General features: G+C 37.0%; 1 protein-coding gene across 1 annotated transcript in view; it reads left to right on the top strand.

The window, feature by feature from the left end:
* Positions 1-19,037, top strand: part of LOC150080926 (protein NDRG3-like) — a 274,856-nt gene that overhangs the window by 135,123 nt on the left and 120,696 nt on the right. The window contains exons 9-10 of the mRNA XM_090380617.1: positions 420-485; positions 18,633-18,732. Coding sequence (XP_090236743.1) covers positions 420-485; positions 18,633-18,732 — 166 coding nt within the window. The remainder of the gene's footprint in view (positions 1-419; positions 486-18,632; positions 18,733-19,037) is intronic.

Genomic DNA, 19,037 nt, shown 5'->3' with positions numbered 1-19,037 from the left:
GAGAGTGAAAGCTGCTGGGGACTGAGGGCCATTTGTATTGTTGTGCTGTCATTGCTGGAGGGTTTGGTCTTTTCCTCTTCACGCTGACCAGGCGTCTTGAAGAGAACCACTCTACACGTTCGTTGCCACCTAAGTGACGTAACAGGGCTTACCATCGAGAAGGTGTGCATGAGTGGATTTTAGGGAGGCAGGCCAACCGGACTTCTCCTAAATCTTCTGTAATAGAGAGATATTGGATCCATCAGTGTTTTAGGCTGAGTGTCTGATAACACACAGGATACCTGTTCCCCTCTAAGCCCCTAAAATATATGCTATGAAAAAAATATGCTATGAAGTTTTAATGATTTAAAGTTGCAGCTGTTGCTACTGCAGATAATATATAATTTTGTTACATTCCTTTCTTACATTTTTGATTATAGGCGATCAGACCTGCAGATTGTTAGAGAAACTGATCCTGCTAAGAAAAAGACTGTACGCAATTTCAGGTAATGCTATTTTCACTGTAATTCAGAAAGTCTTTTAGTAATTTTATAATGCAAACTTAGTTACTATGAGAAATTCTCTGAAAACATTTCAGTTTCTTCTCTGTATAATCACAATAAGGTTATTTTGTTCTGCTAAACAGATCTTTTGTGTGAGTACTTAATTTCTTTAACAAGTTAAAGAAATTAAATTAAGTGCACACACAAAAGGTCTGGGGCATGGCAATAAAACCACCATCTGACTGTTTAAATGAGTTCTGTGCTTACTAGAAGACAGGCTCATTGTTTATGTTGATTTGGTGCAATTGTTTGGTGAAGTGAATGAACACATGTAGATTTTTTACTTAACAGTTAAAAATAAAAAACTTAAAATAAACTATTAATAATTCCTTAATAATTGAAAGTTCAAATTTCTCTCTCTTTTTTTTTATCCTTTTGTTTCTCTGAACTGTTTTTTTTTTTCACTTGTGATTTTCTTTCCATCCTACAGCATTATTTTATCATATTTCTCTTTCCTTTCCAAATCACTACCACTCAGACAGTTTCTATCAATAGTTTTCCTCAGCACTGTACCCACACAACTGCTGTTCTGTTCATATTAATAAAGGAAAATTAATGCAAAGAAGCTAGGATTATTCAGCATTAATCTTTCAAAAAAAAAAAGAAAAAAAAGGCACCTGGTTTCAACTAGATATAAGTTCAACCCTTCCTTAACCTTGCTGTGGTGTTGCCCCAATTGGCAATAAACATAGTGGTGGGTCACTTGACAGGTGACCAAATTTCGTTTTAATTTAGGAAGAAGTTTTAAATTCTGCTCTTACAGTATCAGTATTCCATTCTTTTCTTAATGAATTGCAATACTTGTAATTTTCTATTTTTTAATTAAAAAAATATAAAAAAATGCTGTATGTTTCACATCTTTTATTTAACAAAAAAAGAAACAAAAATACTAATTCTGCTGAAAATTTAAAGGTAAAATGTTTTATACATAAAATATGAATGTTAGTCTCTTCTCTTTTCTACTTTAAAAGGACTGAAGACTGTTAACCACATGAAATTTCAAACATACACTTATATTTCTATAGGTTACCAACTTTCTTTTGAATTTTGGAAAAACATTTTAGGTCTTTTTTTCTGAATTCTGCTTCAACAGTACCAGTATTAAATCTTTAATGGATTGCATTAATTTTTGTTTGTAACATCAGTTTTTAATAAATAAATAAAAAAAAAAAAAAAAAAAAAACCATTTTAGCAGTCTTAAGTTTCTTCCATTTTTCATTTTCAAAGACTAAGTATGCAAAATTTCACACTTGCACATTTATTTTTTTCTGTTGTGTGTGTGTGTGTGTGTGTGAGAGAGAGAGAGAGAGAGAGAGAGAGAGAGAGAGAGAGAGAGAGAGAGAGAGAGATACCATGAGCTACTCTTGCAGACCATCTGCACCGCTCAGAAAACTTCATATCTGACTGCACAATTATCCCCGGGTCCTTTTGATACATTACTCTGGGGTTACTACTACACATATGCAGTACTTTACATTTGTCAGTGTTAACCTTCAGTTGTCACCTCTCTGCTCAACTATTCTAGATTCTGTTGCAGTAGAGTACTGTCATTAGTATCATTAACAAACCAGCAACCTTTGTATTGTCTGCAAACTTAGACATTAAGCCTGATATATCATCAATAATAAATACAAGAAACAACAATGGACCCAACAGTGAACCTGGGGGGAGAGACACCACTAATAATATTGGTCCACGAAAATCAGTGTCCATTGATTACCACTCTCTGTCTTCTCCCACTCAACCATCCCTGTATCCATAGCAGCAACTTGCCCTTATTGCCACACTGCTCCAATTTGCACAGCAGTCTTCCATGTGCACAGTATTAAAAGCCTTCCTAAGATTCAAGTATATGATATCAAAATTATTCTTTGGATCCAGTTCTTTTCTGACCACATCATAGTATCCATTCAAATTGGTCAGACAAGACTTCCCCTTAACAAACCCATGCTGTGTCCAAACTATAATTGATCTATGTCTAGATGATGCAGCAATGCTTCTTTAACCAGTGCCTCCATTAATTTCCCCGGAACAAAAGTTAAACTGACAAGTCTGTAATTACTTGTGTCACCCTTTGATCTTCCTTTGTGAATTGGGGTCACATTTGCACATCTTCAGTCCATGGGTACCTCCCCTGAGTCTAAGGAAGCTCTCATAATTATGGCTAAGGGTTTGCTTACTTCCTTTGCTGCCTTATAAATAAACACATAACTTGAAACTGTGTATGTACCCATAAAGTAGCAGACATCATGAGTGAATATTGTGTTTCGGTTTCTTGTCTTTGTTATTTGAAAAGAATAATAAATCTTTCCAAGACAACTTATATGAAACTGTAAATCTATAATTATAGAACTAGTTGGAGAGGGAAAGTAAATTTTCTTGAAATAATAAAGATGCAATTCAAAATTTAACTTCAACACCTGTCTGGTCCAATGTTACTCTTCAAGCAAAAAGCAGAATAATTGTAAGCATAGTGATGGGCCACCTGACAGGTTCTTGCAATTTTTTAATAATTCAAAAATCCACTTAAAAATATTGGAGTAAAAAGTTTGTCTATAAAGGAAATTAGAAAAATACTAAGTTTTTTAATTATTAATTAAGGGATGACACAAAGGTGTTATTTGAGAGGCACCTGTCAGTTGATCTGACAACACTGCCAGATTAAATTTACATAATTTCTCTTGTTCTGTACAGTTGGGTGGTAATTTATTCCCAAATAATAAAAATGTTTTAAAAACTTAAGACTTTTTTTTTAACTGCCTTTCCTTTCTATCTAAAGGACCAACAGGTGGTTTACCCTAATTTAAATCTTCAGGTAAAATTATTGAGACTTGAATAAAGTGCAAGACTAATTATTTTTTCCAGTCATGGCAATAGTTTATCTCTTTCACAACAATTAATGTGCAAAACACACAGAAAGATGTAAGCATGGACTGTGTGCGTGCGTGTAAAGAGTGAGGGTAAAACAGCACTTCTGATAGTGTAAATATTTCTGTGTTTTGTTAGTATCAATGAAGACATGCAGTGCCTTAGAATTCACAAAATGTTAGACTGAGGTAATTATACCTTCAGTTTAATTGTTTGCACAGGTACTCACGTGGATATTAGACACTGTATCATGATACAAGAAAATGGAAAAAAATGGACCAAGAATTTCTGCAACAGCAGGGAAAAAAAAAAAAAAAAAAAATTAGTATTTTTCCCCGAGTACAAATATCAGTATTATTCCCGAGAACATAAAATTACATAGATGAACAATGGACATAAATGTCATTTATTGGTGGATTAAAATTGTAGTAGTAGTAATGGCAAATGATGCAAGAATGCAAGCATATATAGCATCAGCCAAAAAGGGGGGGGGGGGGGAAACAAGTTCACCCATCCGTACCCTCCAACAATTTGTCTAGTTCTCCCTTGAATTTATTCAACCCGTCCACTTCCACAACAACAACAGATGGAAACCTGTTCAAAATCAACCACCCGCTGGCTGAAGGCAAACTTCTGCACATCTATCCTGCAACCATTCTTCAACTTGAATTTGTGCTCCCTCATGCGTATAGTCTCAGCAAGTGGAATGAATACCATTAACATCCACCTTACTCATTCCATTCAAGTCGTTAAACACCGCAATCAGATATCTCTGCAGATGCCTAGTCTTGAGACGCTGCCACTTGCAAAACTAAAGATTTCTAGGTAAGAGTACCCTTTTGTTCCCTTCACCAATCTGATTGCCCTTCTCTGTACCCGTTCTTGCAGATTTACATCCTTCCTAAAGGGCCGGGTGGATAAAGTGCCTGCCTGGCAACCCAAAGGTCGTGGGTTCGAATCCTGCCTTGGGCTTGGATCAGAGTACTGCAAAAACCTTGGGAGGTGCATTATGGCCACAGAAGCCGATGCACCAACAACTAACTAAAAAACAAACAAACCTTCCTAAAGTGAGGCTTCCAGACCTGTATACAGTATTCAAGATGTGGCCTAACTCTGACCTTATATAAAGGGATAATCACCTCCTTATCTATGCTAGGAAAGTTTCTGTATATCACTGACAAAACCCCTTGAGCTGTCCCGACAGCCTCTCAGCACTGCTCGCAGAATTTCATGTCTGACTGCACAATTAACTCTAGGTTTGTTTCATGCTCCACTACCCTGACTGTAGTACTACACAGTTGATAAGTTACACTGGGGTTACTGCTACCCATGTGTAGTACCTGGCATTTGTCAATGTTAAACTTCAGATGCCGTTTATCAGCCCATTGAACCAATTTTCCTAGATGTTATTGCAGTAACTCACTCTGATTATTGTCGTTAACCCTCCTGCCAACCTTGTACCACTGCAAACTTAGATATTAAGCCTGTTATACCTTCATCAGTATCACTGATAAATATTGAAAACAACAATGGACCCCTCACTGAATCGTGGAGAACTACATTGATAACTACTCTCTGTCTTCTTCCACTTAATCATCCCTTTATCCATAGCAGCAACAAGACTGCCCTTAATGCCACATTGCTTGAGTTTGTACAGCAGTCTTTTATGTGCAACAGTATCAAAAGCCTTCCTGAAATTTAAGTATATGATGTCAAAATTATCAAAAATTATTTTTTGCATCCAGTTCCTTGGTCACTGCATTACAGTAACCTGTAAGACTGGTTAGACAAGACCACCCCTTGAAAATCCAGTGCAATTTGCAGAACTTAAGCCTTTCTTGGTAAGAGGACCCCTTTGTTCCCCTCACCAATCTTGTAGCTTTTCTCTGCAAGAAACTCTACATCCGTCCTAAAATGAGGCCTCCAGACATGTACCCAGTACTCAAGGTGTGGCCTGACCATTGCCTTATACAAAGGGATAATCACCTCCTTTTCCCTACTAGCAAAATTTCTGTATATCATTGAAAACTCCATGACCGGCTCTGGCAGCCTGTCTGCACTGCTCAGAAAACTTCATATCTGACTGCACAATTACTCCCAGGTCTTTTTCATTTTCTACCACCCAAAGTGTAGTACCACTCAGATGGTATGTTTTTCTGGGGTTACTTCTACCCATGTGCAGTACTTTGAATTTGTCAATGTTAAACTTCAATTGTCATTTCTCAGACCATCTGCCCAAATTTTCTAGATCCTCTTGCAGTAGCACACTGCCATTACTGTCATTAACAACCCTGCCAACCTTAGTGTCATCTGCAAACTTGGATATTATGCCTGATATTCCTTCATCAATATAAATGATAAATGTACAAAGCAACAATGGGCCCAACACCAAACCCTGGGAGACTCCACTAATAACATTAGTGGACTAATGTTATTAGTGGAGCAGCATTCATTAATTACCACTCTCTGCCTCCTCCTACTCAACCACCCTTTTATCCATTGTAGCAACTTGCCCTTAATGCCATACTGCTCCAATTTGTACAGTAGTCTTCCATGTGCAACAGTAACAAAAGCTTTCCTGAAATCCAAGTATATGATGTCAAAATTATTTTTTGAATTATTTCCTTTGTAACCACATCATAGTATCCAATCAGATTTGTCAGACAAGACTTTCCCTTAACAAACCCATGCTTTGTCGGAATTAGTACTGCAGTCTTATCTAGATTATCCTGCAATGCTTTTTTAAGCATTGCAGGATAATCCAGTGACTCGCTATTTTTCCTGAAATAGAAGCTAAACTAACAGGTCTGTAATTACTAGTGTCACCCTTTGATTCCCCCTATGTGAATTGGGGGATACATTCACACATCTCCAGTTCATGGTGACTTCCCCTGAGTCCAAGGATGCTCTCATAATTATGTCTAAGGTTTGCTTACTTCCTTTAATATAATTGGATAGATCCCATCCATCTCAGGTTAAACTCCCTGTTAGAGTTTAATAATCTTCTGTCCTCCAATTCCCTACAGAATTCCTCATTTGTGAATGTAGATGTAAAATACTCATTGAGTTTGTCAGCTATCTGAGCACGATCATCAACAGTTGAACCATTTATATCAAGTGGACCAATCTGATTCATCCCCTTCCTTCTAAAGCTTATATAAGTAAAGAAGTCCTTGCTGTTTTTTCTTAGCATACTTTACCAAAGATTTCTCGTAATTTGCCTTCACTTGCCTAACCTCCTTTGTGACTTGATTGCAGACTAGCTTATATCTACCATAAGCTTTTCTGTGTTGCCTAATAATTTATATGCATCCCATGCATTTTTCTTCTCTGCCACAAATCTCATTAGTTTATCTGACATCCATCCATTTAGAATTAAATCTTGAACAGTATTTCTTAATCGGTATGAAAAGCCTAGTAGCTTTTATGATTAATTCCTTGAATGCTTCCCATTTAGAATTTGCTGTTGGTGACATCATCAGTTAGGTCCACTGTATAGAATTTAAAAACTGTCTGAGACCACTGAGTCACTTTGAAAGCGAAAACCTTTCTTTTACCCCTAATGGTAGTTAATATCTTTAAGTAAATCCCACATCAATAAACTGTGATCACTGTCATCCAGTGGTTCCTTTATGTGCAAATTCTTAATGCACGAATAATCACTGCTGATAACCAGATCAAGAGTAATACTCTCTCTGGTTGCCTCTTGAACATGCTTCTGCAGAAACAATCATCCAGTAAATTCACAAACGTCTTCCTAGTGTGTGTGTGTGTGTGTGTCCAACTCACAAGTTCCAGTCAATATCTGGGAAGTTAAAATCCACCATTATTAGACATTCTGATTTACTGGCCCACTCTATTTCTCTGTACAATTGTTCATTGTACTCATTAGAGTCACACTCCTACTCTTATTGTTGCTTTCCCAGTGCCTATGTCACACAAAACTGACTCATCATTGCAGTGTCCACTATGTCAACTCGATGCACTTTCTTAGATTTTATGTATTTCTTAACTAACAGCATAACTCCTCCCTTCCTATCCTGTCTATCCTTTCTGTACACAATTTATTCCCCTTGAAGTGCAGAATTGGAATATTTACACAAATTCCAATTCTGCACTGCTTATATCTGTGGTATAATAAGGTTTATATTAGGTGTAATGAGAGTGGGAGTCAGTAGCGCTGCCTTCCTATGTGCCACCAATAAGCAAAATAAAATTTGCTGATAAGCGTTAACCAATCAGAAAACAAAATCGAAAAAAATTTCAACGCCCTCTTGAACTGTCGCCTGTAAGCGATGCTTACCTCACCTACCCACTTGCAGAGACCCTGGTGTGAGAGTAAGTGTGCATGTGTGGTATAATGTGGTATGTCTTAGGTATAGTGTGTTAGTTGTCTAACGGCACCAGGGGTTTCCCCCATCTCCGCTATGTCATAGGTATAATGAGAGAATGGGCAAGTATGTGGGAATGTCTTATTATTCGTGATTTTAATTTGCCTCTAATTGATTTGAGCAATTAAGAAGGAAACTCTACATGGCTGACAAAATTTTTAAATGAACTAGATGATTGTTATTTATAGCGGTGTCAGTGAAAGTACTAGGGAAAAGAATATTCTAGACCTAAATATAACCAATTAACTATATGACATGATACTGCTAACGGTACAAGAACCCATAGCAGGAAGTGCTCATGGAGTTCTACAATGGATGATGAGAGAGAGAGAGAGAGAGAGAGAGAGAGAGAGAGAGAGAGAGAGAGAGAGAGAGAGAGAGAGAGAGGCAGCAGCAGTTAAAAGTAAAGGAATGGGTTATAATTTCAGGTAAGGAAATTATAATGGCTTAAAGTGCTACATATCCTGTATTAACTGAGTAGATATCTCAAAGAAAGCAAATACAATTGAATTGTGGTATATATTAGATGATTTATAGAGCATCTTATTGTACCGTTATGTAATCGACTTAATAATGAAAATAGCAATAAGAGCTTAATTGACAGTACTAACCTCAATTGATCTGCTTAGTTACTTGGTATTGAAGTGGAAATGAAGTTTAAAATAAATAAATATGGAATTGTTAAAACCTGTATTTAAAATTTGCTCAAGGAAGAAGTGCACTACTTTCGTGTAAAACGTCTTTGGTTGGCAGTGATAGGAGAAAAGGAATTATGTATTTAAAGAATTCCTATGTTTCCATAATACATTTCGAGACATGTGGGAACCTTGCGTGCGTAAAGTTTCAGACCAATGAAAGGTTGGTTGGCAGTTTCTTGTTTAGAATGTTAAATTTAGCGTTATGGCGATACCCGAGGTGTCGCCATAACACTAAATCTTCCAACACGAGGTGCTGGAAGATTTTGTAACTAGATTCTAATTTAATAATTGCAATGGCTGAATCGATTAGGGGATTGTAGTTGTGAGAGTGTATATGTTGTGTAAGTTTGGTGCTGGCTTGATTAGTTTTGAAGCTATTATGATGGTAGTAAGCACGTGTATTGGAAGTTTTTGTGGCGCCGTATTTTGCAGTAGTGCTCCTGATGTAGCATGCATTGCAACCGGATTGACATTTAATTAAATATATAACGTTGTTGATGTCACTTATTGGATATTCGTGTGTCTTTTAATATGCATTAAAGATGGTCCCTAATTTATTGTACGAAGAAAATATTAACGTTATGTCTGTATTGACAAACACTTGGCGAAGCTGTCTGGCGAGTCGGCTGTGGTAGGGGATGACAATGCATGTGTGTTCTGTTTGTTGTTCTGATTGGTGCTATGATTATGTGGGTTATTGACATTATTTCTTGCAACAGAAATTGTGTGTTGGATTAGGTATGAAAGGTATTTCCTAGTTATGAATTTCTCTGTAAGATATTGTAGCTCGGTGGATAAATTGTCCTGCGAAAAAATAAACTTAATGGCATTGTAGATTCGATTGTAGAGAGCAGACTTTTTTTTTTATACTGAGTGGGTGATGTGATTAAAAATGCAAATATTTTCCTCTGTGTGTGTGCGTGCGTGCGTGTGCGCCTTTTCTATAGATTTTGGTTCCTAGTCTGGTGCCTATTTTATATATTGTGAGGTTAAGGAAGTTGATTTTATTGTCAGTTTCTATTTCAAGGCTATATTTTAATCTTTCGTGTATTGTATTGAATTTAAGAAAAAGATTACTAGTGGTGGCTCTGTTTCCTTTATTAATAACACGTTGTGTGCATACCACATGTAGAACTTAATAGGAAGGAAAAGGTTGGAGTACTTGGTTTTCAATTGTGGCTTAGTACACTAGGACTGTTGATTAATTTCATTAATTAAAGCAATCAATGTGTGTGCAAATTTTAATGATGATTAAAATTTTTTAATCTTACGATTAAGAATGATCTAAAATTGGATACATCTGGAACTGAAATATAGCATAGAATCATCAAATGCTTTTTCTGTGAAGTTGAAATCATAAGCAATAGTGGAAGAATTCATTTCAATTGTATTAATTGTATTAATCTTGGTTTTGACATTTTTATATTCAAAGCAACGATGCCTACTAAATTAAACCTTTGCATTGGAGCAAATAAAGCTTACCAATGAATGTTCTTTTTAGAGGCACTGTTGTTTCAGTTGTGCATTTTAGTTGGTAATCATATACAGTCAGTCCTCATATAGCATGATAGTTGTGTTCCTAGAAACCTTTGTGCAATGCAAAATTGTGCAATATAAACAGCCCCTATGGGAAAAGTAGGGTTAGGTGCCAACCACCCAAGATCGAAAACACATTTGTAACTAAAACATTTCCAAACACAATAAATAATCGTAATAAAATACGTAAGTATTTTATTACAACTATTACGTAATAAAATATTTCTAATGCTTTTGCTTCCATCGTAAGCAAACTTGTTTTTTGTTTGATTTTCTATCCAAACAGATGACAGCTGTTCCATCCCTTCCAACTCTGTGTCTTGATCTAATGGATTTTAATTACACTTTGAGTTGTTCCTGCTATGAAAGTTTTTATTTTTTCTGCATTCTTTCTAATTCTCGGCATTGCCTCATTTAGGCCTGTAGCACGTGCAATATCACATGGTCTTTCATTTCGCTCAAAGCGTTTCTCAGTTTCATATTTCTTTGCTATCGACAGTGGCGCACTGGCCATAAGCCTTACCGGGGAAATCCCAGTGGGCCGGAGGCCGGTGTGATTTTGGCCATAAACCATAGTGAGGCCACTACAAATTTTCTCGGGTAAGAATTTTTGATCCAGTCTGCCTCTGTTTATCGATATTTCTTTTCTTTTTCTCTTTGAATCTGTAGGGTCTTCACTAGGATGCTTCTTTTTCACACCTTTTAAGTATTTCACTCATTTTTTGGGAATAAAGCACAATTACAAAATGAGGAGGCACACTTGATACACATAAACAAAGCTGCGCGCGTGTAGCAACTGAATAAACAACACCATAAAGGCAGAGATACACTATTAACACCTCACATTTTACTAAAGCACATTTCTGGGGGTTACTACCATAAAACAATAAAAACAATTTCCAGTTGCGTTTCTGCTAGTGGAATCTGTTATAAACTCCATCTAATTGAATTTGCGATTATACCGATAGCTGGAATTGTGTGGGTTTTTACTTTATTATGGTGAAATGTGTTTTCCCTTCACTTATATAAAAAACATAAATACATTTTCAAAATCTTCTCTTCATTCCTATCGTGTTGCGTTCAGTTGGGGGTGATTCTGCGTCCGACTGCCATTTCTTGATAACACAAAGGTGAATCGTGCATAAGTGAATTCGGTTCGTGTTATATAAGATAACATTCCCCTATTTATAAATCGTGTATGATTGAATTCGTGTAGTATAAACACATGTTATACGAGGACCGACTGTATGTGATAAATAATCTTAAAATAATTAATCTGTACAATGTTATAAAGTTCTTCAGTTGTATGGGGCTGTATCTTTTAATAGAAACTTTTCAATTTACTCAACCATAAAAAATTCATTTTCACTATTATTGCTTGTAACAGTGCCAAAGCCTTCTGCTTTAGGCATTAAAATGGCCACTGCTGCAAGTTTTCAGAATCTTACATATCCACAGTCTTGGTTCAGTTGTTCCCATTAGCCTTATTGCACACTGACAGAGGATCGGCAGCTGTAACTCAAAACCAATAGTATAAAGTGATCATTCTTGTTATTGCATTTTTTATATTTTGTGCCATCATAAACAAAAATGTCTGTTATAAATGGTCAGTTTACATTTAGTGACAACAAAACTGTGGTCTGTGAATATTGTGGTAAACATTTTAAGTATCATCACAGTACATCAACACTTCAATATCATTTGCGAAATAGACATGTATGGGGCAGTTGGAATTTCAACATATGAAAAGAAAAAAAAAAAAAACACTATTAGTAGTCTGAAATGTGTCTGATAACTTTGAGTGACATGCATTGAAAATGGCAATCAATAGATCATGCTCAATACGATAGGTTAACCAACTCCATTGCCAAGTGGGTTACACAAATATGCTCATTTAATATTGTTAATAATGATGGCTTGCCAAGAATTATTCATGTTGCTTCAGGTAATAAAACATATATTTCCATCATGTTCAATGATTATGGCAAGGCTCTATGAATCAGAGAAATCAATCAACTGCTCCAAAGTGCTGCAAACGTTTTATTGACAACCAACAATTGGACAAATGTTGCAAATAAAAATTACCTTGGTATAACAGCCCAACTTATTAATAATGCATTTTCAAGCTTTTTTTCTTGGTGTTTACATCATGGAAGAATGCCATTTCATGGAAACCGCAGCTTGGCTTATAAATAGTGTAATTAATGATTGGCAACTATCAATAAAAGTAAGAACAATAGGAACAGATAACTTTTAATATGATAAATGTCATTTGAATTATTATTGTGTGTTGCAAATAAAAAACAAGAAAGGTTTGGTTGATGTTGGTTTAGAAGCTGTTGTTGTTGTAAAATGTCATAAAATTGTGGATCATTTTAAACAAAGTCCTGTCAACTTTGACAAGTTGAAACAAGAACTGATTAAATGCCACCTGCCTTCAGAAATGCCTATCCAGGATGTTGTTACTAGATGGAATGCAGACAAGCTGTACTTGCTACCCGGGAGTGTCGAATATTAGTTCCTCGCTGATGGAACTAATGTTCGGGTGACACTCAAGTCAAGTGGACCCAATTTCGGTGAAGTCCGGATGGTCTATGACAGCCAAATCCTCTGCTTGCACCTTCACGATGGTGGGACTGTTAGTAATCTTGGGTATAACCTCCATGCACAAGTAAATGGTGGATGACCACCCAGGTATGAACCAACGTAAGCAGGGGTGGAGGTGTGGCGCCCACACCACATGGAGGAATGCTGCCCCTCTATGTTACCAGGCAGTACTAGGTGGTAGATGACTCTCATCAACTGGTGCAATACCACCACTTTGCTTATTGGAGGCTTGAAGTGGTGGAACCCATGTTTAGTCTCTAGAGCTAAGTTCCAGTCAACCCTTCCCTATCTCTTCCATCATGCAGTGTGATTGGTGACTTTTGAGTTATGATGAACATCGTGGCGAGATCCAATATTCCTTACATTTCGAGGGTACAGCTCTAAAACGGTGTTCGCAGGCCAGCCGCTAGTTAATACACTGGACCAGACCTATTGGTTAATCTCTAGGAGGCTTCCGGATCAGCTAGTGTATAATCTTGCTACCTCTACTCTGCCAGATAGTGACTGGAGGGAGTCCGAGTAGTGTGTATGCAGGGAGCATTGTCGAGGCCACATTATGTCAACGATCTGGATATATTCTTACCATATGTATACCGTATGCAAAAATTTCATTACTTCATACAGCATGTCCCACTCACTTTTTCTTACTATTGAATACACCACGATGAATTGTCAAACTAACAGAGCAAGCTTATCTGCGAAAAGATCTAAACCTCCCAAGCACTTCCTAATTCATTTCACAAATATACATGGTTTCAGTTCTAATCTCAACAATGTCCACTTCCACTTGCAGTCTACCAAACCCCATGTATTTTTCTGACAGAATCTCATTTGATTCAACTACTGCTCATCTCAGTTGCTCAAATTATTCGCTGTACGATTCCTTTTGCCTCAAAGGTGGTACTTGTGCATATGTTTGTTCCAATATTCCCTCTCAGAGACTTGGTAATTTGGAATCTCCTCTTTTCGATCTTCTCTGGCTTAAAATCTCTTTACCTCATTCTGTCAAATTCATCTGTTGTCTCTACCATTCTCCCAACTCCACTAATCACTTGGAGCTCTTTGACTTCCTCTCTTTGCAACTTGACTTTCTCCAGTCCCACTTTCCTAACAGTGAGGTAATTTTCCTTAGTGATTTTAATGTTCACAACTCCAGCTGGCTTCCGTTTTCTAGTCACACTGACCCAGCTGGTCGAGATGTTGAGGCTTTTGCAATTACTAATGACCTTGCACAGATTGTTCATTTACCTACAAGAATACTGGACAATCCTAACTATACAGCCAACATGCTTGATCTTTTTCTCATAAACAACCCTTCTAAGAACACGGTCGAAGTGAAAGATCTTTCAGGCACCTCAGATCACAACTTGGTGATTGTCTCTTCTCCAATGGATCCTCTATCTCGTGGCTATTCCCAACGTTGTATTGTTCGGCATTACAAGAATACAAAATGGGATGACCTGCGAGATTTCTTTTCCTTGGTCGGATTACTGTTTCAAAACTTCTGATGTCAACGTTTGCTCAGATCGTGTCAGTGAAATTATTCTTCCAGGAATGGAATCCTTTATCCCACACTCCACTTTAAAATCTCATCCTAAACCTTGGTTTTCCAATAAATGTCCTAAGGCTGTTCAAGAGAAGAACTTTGCACATCGTAATTGGCTTGTTTCTAATTCTTCAGTTTCATTTTCTGTCTACACCAAAGCTCGCAACAATTATAAAGCAGTTATTAATCAGTCCAAACTAAAGTTTGAACAGGCTAAGAGTAGAAAACTTGCTTGTTGCCCTAATAGTAGCCGAGCATTCTGGTCTCTTGCCAAAGCTATTGGCCGCAACTTTTGCCCATCTCTGCTCCCGCCTCTGTCCAAACCAGATGGTTCCGTTGTCACTTCAGCCAAGGATAAAGCTTACTTGCTAGCATCCCAGTTTTCCTCCAACTCGTGTATTAATGATCTTGGTAAAACACCTCCCACCATTCCCAACACGCTCCATTCAATGCCTCCTGTGGTCTTCCATCAAAAGGATGTCAGAAGGATTTTGACGACTCTTGATGCTAAGAAAGCTCCAGGTCCCAATGGTATTTCTCCACTTGTTCTTAAAACATGTGCTCCTGAACTTACTCCTATTCTTTGCCACCTTTTTTCACTTTCTTATTCCAAAGGTGTTTTTCCTTCTACTTGGAAATTTGCTCATATCCAGCCAGTTCCTAAAAAGGGTGACAAATTCCTCCCATCCAATTATTGTCCCATTGCAATTACTTCTACTCTTTCTAAAGTAATGGAGAAATCAATTAACCGCCAACTCTTAAACTACCTAGAAACCTTCGGTCTGATCAATGATTGCCAGTATGGATTCCATCAGTGTCGATCCATTGGTGATATTCTGGCTTATGTTTCCCATTTATGGACTAATTCAATAGAAAGGTTCGGTGAAACACAAGTAGTTGCTCTTGACATCTCAAAGGCTTTCGATCATGTTTGGCATAAAGGTGTTCTAAACAAGCTTCCATCGTATGGTTTGCCAACTGTTTTTTGTAATTGGTTATCTAGTTTTCTCTCTGATCGCTCACTGAGAGTGATGGTAAATGGTTCTGTCTTCTAACTTCTCCACTAATGCCAGTGTCCCCCAAGGTTCAGTTCTTTCTCCCACTCGTTTCCTCTTGTATATTAATGACCATCTTCCATTGACTGGAAATCCTATCCATAGTTTTGCCGATGATAGCACATTGCATTCTACTTTCCATTTTGAGAAACATGCACAATCATGCCCTGCACAATCAGCTTCAACTTCTCGAAAATCTGCTACCAATTCCTTAAATGCCGATCTTCAGGTAATTCTCCAGTGGGGCAAAGACAACTTATTTGATTTCAACCCTTCTAAACCTCAGTCTTGTCTTATATCTCTATAATGCTATTGCTATTGCTAATGCTATGCGAATGCTAATGCTATCTCGCAAAAAGGATTCTTCTGCTCCTATGCTTATCTTTAGTGACACTCCAATTTCTAGGCAAAATGATATATCTCTTTTGGCGATTACCCTGACTTCTAATCTCACTTGGCACAAGCACATTACAAATATTGCTTCCTCTGCATCTAAAAAACTTGGTTTTCTCTTTCACTCTCGGCATTACTTTTCTTCCAAAGAGCTGCTCACTCTGTATAAATCACAAATCCACCCTGCCATGGAATATTGTTCCCACATCTGGGGTGGTGCCCCCAAAACCTCTCTCAGGCTTCTTGATTCCATTCAGAAGAGGGCAGTTAGGTTAATTAATGATTCATCTCTAACAGATTCTCCCCACTCGCTGTCTCATAGACGTACTGTTTCTGCTGCATGCCTCTTCTACAGATACTTCCATGGGCACTGTTCTTCTGAATTGGCTTCAATAATTCCCGCTCTCTCTTTCAAAACCGTCTGAACATGTGCAGCCAACATCCATTTACTGTCCAACTTCAAACTCACAGAATCAACTTTTCATCTTCCTTGTTTATTCATTCAACTGCCGTTTTCTGGAACAACCGTCCTTCATACATATTTCTTGAAAATTACAGTCTACAGAAGTTCACTGTCAACAAATATCTTCTTTCATCTTCTCAACCTTCAACCCTCCCAAGCACGGTACTAAGTACTATAGGTTCTAATACCTCTCGTGTTTGGGGTTTACATAAAAAAAAAAAAAAAATGAAGGTGAATGGGGAAAAGCTTTGTGTTTTGAAATCTCTGCTAGAACTGTTCGAAAAGCTAACAGAGATATTGGTTGGAGGTGTGTATCGTGTTCAGTTGCTCTTCCATGCTTTATGTATTTGTTAAAAAATGTAAAAATAGTAGAGGATTGATCCTGCTTATGTCTTAATTTTTACACTGATTTCTGTGATGATATGGAGAAACACCTTGAAGATTGCAATCAAGAATGGCTGAAGATTGCTTTGCTTTAGATCTCTGATTTAAAGGTACATATGCTTGCAGAAATAAGAGAGAAAGTGTATGGTCAATTATTGAAAGCAAACTTAAGGACCTTGTTAAGGTCCTTAAAGAAGATGCTCAAGTTCAAGTAAGTGCTGTTGTATTTGATGAAATTCTAGCAAAGAAAGTTAAGTTGCTTGATTTTTCATCTAGTACAGACTATGATGAGACTGAAATGGCAGAATCTGAAGTGTATATTTTAATCAAATGTTATACATCTGAGCCTGACATTGAGAAGAATGCTTCTCCAGTCAAATTACACACCATGCATCGCGTCTGCTTGTTGCGCAGCATGCATTGAAATATCTAGCATCACCTGCAACTATTGTGCTTTGTGAGAGACTTTTTCGCTTGCTGGACATGCTTGATAAAAAGTAGGCTTTGTTCAGTGATGCCAACTTAAATCAAATTATTTGTCTCAATAATTTTATCTAAATGGAGAAAATTAATATTTTTAATTATCTCAGGACTAAAGTTCTTAATAAACATTTAATTTATAGTTTTATTTTGGTAATATTTATACAGTGTATTAATGTTTGTTAGTAGTTTTTAATGCTTAGTTTTCATTGTACATCAGGATTATGTGACTTAAAATTTAACATTAAAAAAAAAATAATAATAATAAATTTTTAATTGTTCAACAGCTACTATATATACATGTTTGTTGAAGCATATCATAGTGGACTATGATATGCTTCAACAACTGTACCTACTGCATTTGCTTTATATTTGGAGAGTGAATTTGTAGTCAACCCTTAGTTGAAAAGCATGTTATATAGTTCAGAATTGTTTAGCTGAAAGGGCCACATCTTCAGTTCTGCATGCAGGTCAGCCCTTATTTTAGGAAGGATGTTTGAGTGCAGAGAAGGGCAGTGAGATTGGCAAGGGAAACAAAGGGGTGGTCTTACCAAGAAAGGCTTCAGTTTTGCAGATTGCAGTGTCTGGAGACTACGTACCTGTAAGGTGATCTAATTGAGGTATGTAAGGCTTTGAATAGATTGAGCGAGCTCAGTACTGATGGCATTCTTCTTCTTGCTCGGACCACATGCATGAGGGTGTATAAATTCAAATTGAGTTAGGATGGTTGCATGATACATGTGGATGGTTGATTGTTGGAACAAACTTCCATCTGTTGTTGTGGAAGTGGATAGTTTCAATAAATTCAAAGAAGAGCTAGACAAATTATTTGAGGGACTTGGAGGTTGATGGGGGAAGTTTTTTTTTTTTTTTTTGGCTGATGCTGTGTAAGCTTGCTTTCTTACGTCGTATGCCTCTGCTAATGCTAATCATTTGTCATTACTAATACTAATGCTTCCAATCCTTTCAGGATAAACAGTGCGTTTGCAATTGTATGTTTTCCTGTAGAATGTGTATAATTAATAAAGCTGGTTTAACTGGTGAACGAACTAGAATCTACATTTTTTTAGGAAGGGAATGTTCATGGCTCAATCCTCACTTTACCCAAATCATTACTTTTGTTTTGACCATATTTATCTTTAGTCCGAAATCTTTACTAACTCTGCATAACTGATTAAGATTTTTCTCAAATTCTTCTGGATCATGGCTTATGATTACAATGTCATCTGCAAATTGTAAATGGTTTAGGTACTCTCCATTCACATTGACTCCTTTCTTGCGACCAGTCTAATCTTCTGAAAGCTCCTTCAAGGGCAGCAGTAAACACTTTGGAGATATTGTCTCTCCTCATCAAACTCCTTTAGTACAGAACTCTTTCAGTAGTATTCTAGCTACTTCAGTGTATATGTGTATTTCTTTCTAGTTTAAGGGACAACTGGATTTTAACAGACAGATTTTAACAGGCTTTACTCCCATATAGTTTATTAAATCAAAATTTCACTGTAAATATTCACCATAACCTGAGTCACATGTTTGCTAATCTAAGTAATTGAACTGGTAGAAATTGTTATTAAGTAAAATTGTTTGTTGTTGTTAATTTCTCAGTATTGGGGAAGAAAAGATAAGAAGGAACAAGAACAGCCAGAAACATGTATATTTTTTATTATAGGTGCCACATGTTGCTCTTATCAGGTGCTAATTCTCCTCATCTGGAAGACACTGTCACAATGAACAGCCGCCTTGATCCCTCAAATTCCACCTGGATGAAAGTAAGTCACCCCTTCATTGTTATTATTAGCAATATGGTGCAAGGAAGCTCGAGGCTTATGCTGCACCAGCTGAAAAAAATTTCTGAGTTGTTAATGGTTTATGAAATTAGTCAAATGCAGTAAGACTTAATGATTTTTTTGGAGGGGGGAGATTACATTCCTGAGTCTATGAGTGGAAAATCCAAATATACCGATTATATACATTCATCATTGTCATCAGCCGTTTTCATTCCATTACAGAATGAAGGCCTTTCCCGTTCCTTCTGTTTTGTGCAACGGCCAAATGTTTACTGCCAATGAACTCT

This window comes from Mastigoproctus giganteus, chromosome 9, assembly GCF_048544385.1.
Source record: "Mastigoproctus giganteus isolate SK-2022 chromosome 9, ASM4854438v1, whole genome shotgun sequence".
NCBI classification, from domain to species: domain Eukaryota; kingdom Metazoa; phylum Arthropoda; class Arachnida; order Uropygi; family Thelyphonidae; genus Mastigoproctus; species Mastigoproctus giganteus.
Note: the sequence above shows the minus strand (reverse complement) of the source record. Positions and strands in the feature narration are given on the sequence as shown.